The sequence below is a fragment of the Staurois parvus genome, unplaced genomic scaffold (genome assembly GCF_062004578.1).
Source record: "Staurois parvus isolate SC_StPar_1 unplaced genomic scaffold, SC_StPar_1.0 ptg002718l, whole genome shotgun sequence".
NCBI classification, from domain to species: Eukaryota; Metazoa; Chordata; class Amphibia; order Anura; family Ranidae; genus Staurois; species Staurois parvus.
Window position 1 is genome coordinate 27,084 of NW_028320514.1, and position 10,417 is coordinate 37,500.

The following is a 10,417-nucleotide window of genomic DNA, read 5'->3' on the forward strand; positions in this document are numbered from 1 at the left end:
TGATTTTTACACGTAGGAGAGAAGCATCAGAATTGGCCCAGTCAGTAAATGGTTAAAAAAAAAAAACCCACAATACTGTGTTTCTATGTACAGAGCCCTTTAACAAATATGGAATTGGAAGTATATGATTTTGTAAACTCATTAAAAATACATCACAGTAATTGCACATATTTAAGAGTTCCACCTGGAAGAAAAAAAAAAAATAAAAGTCAGCAGCTACAAAAACTGTAGCTGCTGACTTTTAAAATACAGACACTTACCTGTCCCTGGGTCCAGCGGTGTCCTCAGTACCGCTGGTTTCACCGGCCGTCTTCTTTCCCTGGTGCCGGCATCTGCAGTGTGGGCACCCGGCTGTAACAGCTTGCGGCTTCACAGCCGGGTGCCCACTGCGCATGTGCGAGAAGCGTTGCTCTTTGTGAATGGACCCGTAGTCTTCTGGGACCTGTCACGTGTCCAAGAAGACTACGGGGAGGGAGGACGACAACTTCCGCTTCCGATCGCCTAGGCGAACACAGCGGAAGTGGGAGCGGGTACCTGTCAAATTTGGGTTCCTTCTCCCGAAAGGTGCCAATCCTTAATGGGGAGCGGGGGACAAAGGCTTAAAGTGGAACTTCCCCTTTTGGGTGGAACTCCGCATTAAAGAGCTTTCTTACTTAGAAGTCCTGCAAGTTATCCATATGCAATTATAAGAAAAATGTTTTTATTCACAATGCAAGAAGTGGTCACAGTCATGTGATCAGGAGAGAGGGAGGCCCCGTAGTCTTCTGGGACCTATCATGTGTCCCAGAAGACTAAGGGGAGGGAGGGGGGAGGCCTAGGCGATCACAGCGGAAGTGGGAGCTGGTACCTGTCAAATTTGGGTACCCTCTCCCCAAAGGTGCCAATCCTTAATGGGGAGCGGTGGACAAAGACTTAAAGTGGAACTTCTTTTGAGTGGAGCTCCGCTTTAAGCACTCTTTGAAAACACGCTAACGTTTCCTATTTAATGATATGCAGCGAGAACGATTAACTTTTTGGGGAATTTACCTTATTTCTGCAATTTGCTGGAGTCCCCAGAGGAAATCCCAGCCGCAGGACCATGCACGGGGCCTTCCAGATTATCCGCACCACACAGAAGGAAGAAGGCGTCTGACCAGTGTCACTGACAAAGTCAACAGAGAATGTGAGGACAGACATGGATCACAGGGACTGCGTAGCGGAAGACAGTCATTTACTGACATTACCTCAACATTAACTTGACATAAGAGTAACTCTCCACCAGCACAAAGCTGCTCCAGTCCCGCAGGAGAGACGTGAGGGCCGTGTGGGAGATGCGACACTGAACTGTGCTATAGCGCCCGTTGTTCCCCGGGGTATGGAGGTGCTTCGGGAGAGGCCTGGAGGGGTCACAAGAGAGGTTACTATACCAGAATCCTTTGCAGCACTGACAAATAGACTCATGACAAACACCGGATATATGGGGAAGGTTTACAGCATTCTCATAGAGCAGCTTAAAGTAACTTTACATACATGTCATGCTCCAAAAGTAGCACGATGCGGTGCACATGAAGCCAGCGTTGCCACACATTGGCATCCATGGAAAGGATCGGTTTCCAGTAGGAGGCAAACTGGGAATGGCTGGAGTCCGAGTCACTGTGCTGCAGTGACAATACCTGCAGAAGAGAGGGAAAAATGGAGTCACATACGTCATCTTACAGGAAACCTCAGTTGCTTATATCTCTGGATACATTGATTAGTTAGATATGAAGATTCAACTGAAGAGTATGATCAGCACAAAAAGGAACATAGGATCCTTCCAAAAGCCATGGTATCGAGTAACAGTCCAGAACGAGCCTATTTGAGGCCATACATCCTATGCAGCACGAATGTCAGCCATCCCAGAGCAAGCCAACTCTCTCTCAGATTGTAAGCTCCCAGGATCAGGGCCCTCCTAACCCCCTTGTATTGAACTGTATTGTCTCCCGTTATATTGTAAAGCGCTGATCAAACTGTTGGCACTATACAGGTGAAACTCGAAAAATGAGAATATGGCGCAAAAGTTCATTTATTGATTTCAGTGCAGCAACTTAAATGGTGACACTAATATATGAGACTCATTCCATGCAAAGCAAGATAGTTCCAGCCGTGATTTGTCATCATTGTGATGATTATGGCTTACAGCTCATGAAAACCCCAAATCCACAATCTCAGAAAATGAGAATATTCCATGCAATCCATAAAACAATGAAGATGTCAGTGGCAGTTAGTCAGTACTATCACAGTCCTGCTGTAAGTCGCTGATCGCCGTCATTACTAGTATAAAAAAAACAAAAAAGAAATAAAAATTCCAGCATATGTCCCATAGTTTGTAGACACTATAACTTTCACACAAACCAATCAATATACACTTAATGGGTTTTTTTGTTTACCAAAGACATGTAGCAGAATACATTTTGGCCAAAATTTATGAAAATTAGAGTTTTCTGTTTTATTTCCCAAATTTTCAGTCTTTTTTTTATTTATATCGCAAACAATAAAAGCCCAGTGATGATCAATACCACCAAAATAAAATTTGTGTGAAATAAATTATATAAATTTTGTTTGTGTACAGCATTGCATGACTGTGCAATCGCCAGTTAAAGTAGCGCAGTGCCGAACTGCAAAAAATGGCCCGATCGTTAAAGGGGTAAAGTCTTCCAGAGGTCAAGTGGTCAAAGTGGAACTAAACCTAAGTTTTGTAAAACTGCGAGCAGGCAGCTTTTTTTTACTGCAGAAGAAACAAGCTATGTCTTGCCTGCCTGCTCGCAGTTTCTGCAGCTCATCATGCATTCCCAACACACACCTCTGCTGTGCTGATATGAGAGACTCCCATGGGCGGGATGACGTCATCCCCCCTCCGGCCAATCAAGAGGTTGAAAACCCGGCACTTGGGAGAGGATGACAGCGGCAGTCGAGGGATGTAAACATCACTAGAAGGTGGAGCTGAGTATACGGGGGGGGGGGCTGGGTTAGTTCCACTTTAAATTGTTCAGGTTTGTGGTGACAGGTTCGCTTTAAAAATGATACTGCTTTATCTCTGACACAGGAAAACCTACTGGTGTGGTGGATCCAGGAGGGATGTAGAACAGAGGGACTCCATTCTTGGTGCTTTCTGGGATTTTAAAATGTTCCGGAACACTATCAAACGATTTCAAGTGCACCAACATCTGATCTGTCTGGCTGATACTGGAAGAAAAAAAACAAACAAACATCAGTTATGTATGTAAAGTATCTACAGTGGGTATAGAAAAGAATCCCCCGCCCCTTTAACCGCTTCCAGTCCCGACACTTTCCCCCCCATCCAGTCCCGACACTTTCCCCCCCTTCCAGTCCCGACACTTTCCCCCCCTTCCAGTCCCGACACTTTCCCCCCCTTCCAGTCCCGACACTTTCCCCCCCTTCCAGTCCCGACACTTTCCCCCCCTTCCAGTCCCGACACTTTCCCCCCCTTCCAGTCCCGACACTTTCCCCCCCTTCCAGTCCAGACACTTTCCCCCCCTTCCAGTCCCGACACTCTCCCCCCCTTCCAGTCCCGACACTCTCCCCCCCTTCCAGTCCCGACACTCTCCCCCCCTTCCAGTCCCAACACTCTCCCCCCCTTCCAGTCCAGGCCAATTTTCAGCTCTCAGCGTTATCATCACACTTTGAATGACAATTGAGCGTTCATGCAACTTTTTTTTTTAGAGACAGATAAAACTTTATTTTGGTATTTATTTACCACTAGGATTTTTTATTTTTTGCTACATAAAATGAAAAAGTCCAAACATTTTGAAAAAAAAAAAAAAAAAAAAATGTTTTTCTTATAAAAGTTTGCAAATAAATAATCTTTCTTCATAAATCTTGGCCAAAATGTATTCAGCTATCTTTTTGGTATAAAAAAACAAAAAAAATGTTTTTCAATTTTTTTTTTCTTCTTCACATACTGTCACCCTAGCAGTACAGTGTCACCACAGTAACACTGTACTACTTGTAGGGGTAATGATTTGTTTTGTTTTTTTACACTGATTGCGTTTATACCCATAAAGGCTGTAAAAGCAATCATGTCTCCTCCTCTCTGGCTGCATTCCTGCAGCCATTGAGAAATACTGTGTGAACTGTGATTGGTCACAGCTTGTTACATGGTGCAAGGCTGTTGTGAATGGCCCTGTACCATGTGACCATTCACAGATTTCACATGTAGTAAGCAATGATGTCAGAAGTGACATCTTGCTTACTGCTATTCATGTGATCACTGATTGGCCAATTAGTGATCACATGATCGGGACCTCACACGGAGGTCCCGTACAGCAATAGGTGTTCTACTGTGTCCGGAAGACAAAGCGGGCACCCATGGCTCCCATGGAGCACGCACAGGCAGGGAAGCGGGGAGGACTTTTATAAATGGCAACTCACTCCTGCACTGCCACCGTCTGGCCATTTATATTCATGGGCCGGACAGGAAGGGGTTAAACTACATTTTGTTGCTTTGCAGCCTGAAATGAAGACAGGCACAGTTTTTGTTTTATCCAGCTGTATTTACTCAGTGTAACTTATAACATCCATATGAAAGAGATAACACCACAAATTAGAAAAACTAAAACAAAAACAGAATCACTGAGTTGGAAAAAGGATCGCCCCCTTGTGTCAGCATTTTTTGAACCCCCTTTTGCTTTAATTTCAGCCTTTAGTCTGTTAGGAAATGTCTCTACGAACTTCGCACATTTAGACTTTGCAATATTTGCCCGCTTGTCTTTGCAGAACGGCTCAAGTTCAGTTAAATTTGAGGATGACGTTTGTGGACTGCAGTCTTCAAGCCATTCCACAGATTTTCAATGGGGTTTAAGTCTGGGCTCTGACTAGGCCATACAAGGACATTCACCTCTCCCTCCTCCAATCACTGGAGGCTCATTCGTGCTGTGTGCTTTGGCTCATTGTCATGTTGGAAGGCAAACCTTCTTCCCATTGACAACTTTCTGACAGAGGGCAGCAGATTTTCCTCAATAATTGGATGATATTTTGCCCCATCCAATTTTCCCTTCTAACTTGACAAGTGCTCCAGTCCCTGCAGAAACCGCCCCCCCCCCCCCCCATAACAGGGACTGAAATTCTCCAGGAAAGCGCTTTTCATGCTGTGCTAATCAAAATAAGAGCTGATCACAGCTGAAAGTCAAAAGTCTGTGTGCCATTGAGAAGGTGATTAGCTACACCTGATGGAGTTTACAAGTCATTCCAAGTGTGACGGGAGTCACTTTGGGTGGGGGGGCCCATGGAACCCAGCTCACTTTAGAGAGGTGGGGAGACCCCTGTCTCAGCTCCCCATATTCCTCTTATGTGTAAGTCACCCTGTGCCTGTTAGGGGTGCAGGGTGATATGTCATGATATTGTGTAGACATGTATAGGTGGGGTGGGGTGGTTGTTCATTGTTTAATGCCATGTGGTTGTATCCCATTGTTCTATTGTGTGTCTTGCTTGTGAGCAAACTATTATGGTATGTAATTGTTTGTGTGTATTGGCTTGGCGGGGGGAGTTTCTGGCAGCCCTTCCCCCTGTTGGGACTGTCTGCTGATGTGTCTCTTGTTACTGGGTGTGTATTGCCCCACCCTGTGTATATATCTTGTAACTGTGTTAAAATAAAGTAGTCTATTTCTGATTTATTTCAAGTCTGGTGTCGTCTAGTTTTGTATGGTCAGCGTTGGCGTCCGTGTTCGGACGAGGAAGCGGGAGTCTAACGGAAATACCCTAGTGCAGTCGGGGTCCGGTTCAATTACACCTAGGAGGGGTGGTGATCCTTTTAATACAGCCATTTAGATGTGGGCACTGAGTAGGGTGACACGGCAGTAACCACAGGGTGATTATATGTTTTTTGTAAATTTGTGTGGGATAATGCACTATATTGAGTTTTCTTTTTTTGAGGATTTCACGGATTAAAGGAATATCTTCATGAAGGCGGATTAAATCTTAGAGCACTTATATGAAAAGTTTGAGGATATCACAGACGCTGAAAGATTATTATATTGTTCCTTTTATCAACTCAGTGATTCCGTTTTTGATATTTTTTATATTTTTAAGACACGTTGGTGTTATATGTTTCACTTGCATATTCTAAGTGGCACTTAGTAAATACAGCTGAATAAAACAAAAACTGTGTCTGTCTTTATTTCAGGCTGCAAATTATTTTAAAGTGGGGGGTTCTTTTCTATACTCACTGCATGAGTGTGTGGATATTTATACTGAAGTTTATTTCAAAGAAAAATTCTTTACAAAATCAACATTTTTTGGACTGTGCTTTTCCCTTTTAATCAATCAAGGCTTAAAGAAACAATGTCCGCGGGTTCAAAAGTGTAATATAACTGGGTGATCGGGTTCATCTTTGAAGCTGCTGCTGTGCAAACTGACAGCCAATGCAGGATTCATCTTACTGCCCTCTCATTATTGACCACCCTTGGGCCCCATGTACACGGGACACTTCTGAACGATGGAAACTGACTGCTGGAAAACGTTGGTTAAAAAACGTCTGTTTAGCCGCGTTTACATACAGAGTTTATATGCATTTGTGTTTAGAAGCGTTTTTTAAAGATAACCTCATGGGACCTTCCCAAATGCCCAGAATGCACTGAAAAGTGGTAAATTATGAACGATTTCAGAGAGATACAGAAAGCAGAAGCAGAGACAGCAGTATGTGTTGAGATTAGCTTAGGTGTGAATTGCTCATTAACATTTTTGTTTCCAAGGGTGGGAAAGGTGTCTGGTGGAGGGAGTCATTAAGGTCACCTGGCAGGGGGTCTTCATGAGGAATTGGAGGTGTGAATGGTCATTAACATATCTTTTGTTTCCAAGGGTGGGAGAGGTCTGAGGTGTGAATGGTCATTAACATATCTTTTGTTTCCAAGGGTGGGAGAGGTCTGAGGTGTGAATGGTCATTAACATATCTTTTGTTTCCAAGGGTGGGAGAGGTCTGAGGTGTGAATTGGTCATTAACATATCTTTTGTTTCCAAGGGTGGGAGAGGTCTGAGGTGTGAATGGTCATTAACATATCTTTTGTTTCCAAGGGTGGGAGAGGTCTGAGGTGTGAATGGTCATTAACATATCTTTTGTTTCCAAGGGTGGGAGAGGTCTGAGGTGTGAATTGGTCATTAACATATCTTTTGTTTCCAAGGGTGGGAGAGGTCTGAGGTGTGAATGGTCATTAACATATCTTTTGTTTCCAAGGGTGGGGGAGGTCTGAGGTGTGAATTGTTCATTAACATATCTTTTGTTTCCAAGGGTGGCAGAGGTCTGAGGTGTGAATTGTTCATTAACATATCTTTTGTTTCCAAGGGTGGGAGAGGTCTGAGGTTTGAATTGGTCATTACAATGTGTGACAAGCTTGGTAGGAACATCCTGTGTTCAGTGTTTTGTCCATCTGAGTACCTTGAAAACACTTTGCCTGCATTTTTCATGATGAAAAAAGGCTCTGGACAGCATCGGGAACTGGAAGAGTTAAAAAAAAAAATTCAAACATAAACGCTTATAAACACGATTTGCCGCGTTTACAAGCGTTTTGCATTTGAAATGCTGATAAAATCGACTGCTGAACACAAGTTTGGTGCGTTCAAAAAAAAATTGTAAACTCAAATGCCTGTAAAGGACGATGTGTACACGGACACATAGGAAAACTTTAGGGAGAGTTCAGGGGCTGCTGAAAAAAAAAAACAAAAAAAAAAAAAAAAAAAAAAAAAAACCGCAGAACAGCTCCTAAAACGTGAGTTTTTCAGTTGCAGTGTACATGAGCCCTTACTTAAATTTGGCAACTCCATCTTTAAAGGACAGATTCACCTTTGGGAACATGTTACATGTACCACCCATTTTTAGGGTGGAAAATGTAACATGTTCCCAATATTGCAGCCGTTGCCCCCCACCTAGGGACAGAAGTATGGGGAGAAGTTCCCCGTACTAGCTGTCACTTTTGAAAAACAGCGCGGCCACACGGGATTCTGCCCACGCGGCCGCGTCATTCATTCACAGTGTTTTGTGAATTAAAAAACGACACGTCCCGTCAGCCTTAGAGGCAGTCAGCTTGTAGTTCTCAGTGAACTACTACAGCGATGTGGGGTGCCGAGGTAGTTCATTGAATCTTCCTGTCAGTATATCTGTTTGCCCGCACGGACAATCAGATATACTGACAGGTCTGCAGGAGACTTGCATGGCACCAGAGCTCTGCTGATCTCTGGTGCAATGCTGTAAAGGCTCATGCAGATATACTGACAGGTCTGCAGGAGACCTGCACGGCACCAGAGATCTTCTGATCTCTGGTGCAATGCTTTACAGGCTACTGCAGATATGATGACAGGTCTGCAGGAGACTTGCATGGCACAAGAGATCTGCTGATCGCTGGTGCAATGCTTTACCAGGCTCCTGCAAGATATGCGGACAGGTCTGCAGGAGACTTGCATGGCACCAGAGATCTGCTGATCGCTGGTGCAATGGTTTACAGGCACATGCAGATATACTGACAGGTCTGCAGGAGACTTGCATGGCACAAGAGATCTGCTGATCGCTGGTGCAATGCTTTACCAGGCTCCTGCAAGATATGCGGACAGGTCTGCAGGAGACTTGCATGGCACCAGAGATCTGCTGATCGCTGGTGCAATGGTTTACAGGCACATGCAGATATACTGACAGGTCTGCAGGAGACTTGCATGGCACAAGAGATCTGCTGATCGCTGGTGCAATGCTTTACAGGCTCCTGCAACCAAAAATAATAAATGCACTTTTTTTGCAGGTAAAAAAACGTACATCTGTTATTTCTGGTCAAAAGGTGAACTTATCCTTTAAAAACATTTGTTTCTTCTGTGTTTTTAAAGTAGATCTCCACCTTTCTACAGTTACCTACTCTTGCATTATATTGAGCTCTTAATGGTGGATAGTGTAGATGTTGAGGTGCCTTGTGTCCTGATCTTTCATTCATCCCCATAGGTCAATGGTGCAGAATGTAGCTGTACACAGTCTCCAGCAGGGACACCATGCAGTACAGAAAACTTTATTGCAAGCCACAATGCGTTTCAAGGCCACACGGTCTTTTCTTCAGATGAACTGCTACAAACGCATGCAAACGTTGCAGTAAGATTCCCACAGATTGGTGATCAGTGGGAAAAGAGACCCCTTACACTAGTTGTCAGTGGGAATAATACTCAATACGTTGGTGGTCAGAATGCCCCCTTACAGGTCGCTAAAAAGATACCTGATGTCCGTGATAAGTTGGCTAAAAGTCAGAATTTGCTCACTGCTCAGCAAATCCCTAGCAACCTCTGGAGGGACCCCCATTGAGAAAGGCTGCCTGAAGCTAGGTTCACATCTCCGCGTTCCTGCGGGCCGCGTTTTGCGCGGGCAAGAGAGCCCATTCATTTGAATGGACTCCCGTGCCCCGGGACACGCAGGGAAGAAGTCTCTGCACTTCTTCGGAAAACGCAGCCCGCACGGGAACCTCGGTTCCCAGCACGGTTCAGGTTTACAGTGCGGACGGCGTGCCATTAGAATTAATGGCACCCGCCCCCGGGTCCGCATTCCTCTGTGTGGCTGCACGGATTTGTGTGCGGATCCGCAGCAGCACCACCCGCACAGATGAGAACCAGGGGTTACAGGGTATTCCACTGAGCATAGTTTGAACGTTGGTTCAGGAAATCGGCCACACCTGACTGAAGATGCATCAGGGGAAAATCTGCAATCTAAACAGGTCTTCTAAATCGTCCAATCATTCCAAGCAAGCTAACAGCATGTAACAATAAAGCGGCGTACCTCTGTAAAGTGTTCCAGAATCTCCGGATTACGCTGGTTCTGTACATGCTGGTGATGGGCTTCTTCAGTGTGCAGCTGATATCGTGTAGTATGTCATAACTCCCTTCCATGACAACCTCTACCCTGGTGCTGCGCTTGGAGGATTCCAGGGGCCACGGGGCCACTGCCAGGTACTCAACACGCATGTTGTGCTTCCAAAGTAGAACCAGTTTCACCTCCAGCAAAGCTGTAGAAACATCGGTAAATTATCTATGGAGACTTGAATTGAGGAGGAATCACAAAAGAGTGCATTTTTAAAGCGGAGATCTGGCGTTATCAAGACTATACCCTCCTGCGTCATTAAAGCGGAGTTCCACTCACCCTGTTAAAAAATAAAAGTCAGCAGCTACAAAAACTGTAGCTGCTGACTTTTAAAAAACAGCCACTCACCAGTTCCACGATCCCACCTTGCCCTCTCTGCAGCTTGTTCAACCTGCCGTCCTGTATTCCAGGCGCTGGCATCTTCAGTGTGGGCACACAGCCGGGTGCCCACTGCACATGTGCGAGTAGCGCTTCGCTTCTTGAATGGTCCCATCATCTTCTGGGACCTGTCACGTGTCCCACAAGACTTCCCCCCCCCCCCCCCGCCCCCGCTCCCCAAAGGTG

General features: G+C 45.1%; 1 protein-coding gene across 1 annotated transcript in view; it reads right to left on the reverse strand.

Moving 5' to 3' along the window:
* The window catches only part of LOC149429396 (KICSTOR complex protein SZT2-like), a 78,532-nt gene that overhangs the window by 25,881 nt on the left and 42,234 nt on the right, over nt 1-10,417 (reverse strand). Inside the window, exons 10-14 of the mRNA XM_089666455.1 lie at nt 9,773-9,998; nt 3,075-3,204; nt 1,510-1,652; nt 1,224-1,376; nt 1,027-1,141 (exon numbers count right to left, since the gene is read on the reverse strand). Of these exons, the coding sequence (XP_089522581.1) occupies nt 1,027-1,141; nt 1,224-1,376; nt 1,510-1,652; nt 3,075-3,204; nt 9,773-9,998 (767 nt within the window). The remainder of the gene's footprint in view (nt 1-1,026; nt 1,142-1,223; nt 1,377-1,509; nt 1,653-3,074; nt 3,205-9,772; nt 9,999-10,417) is intronic.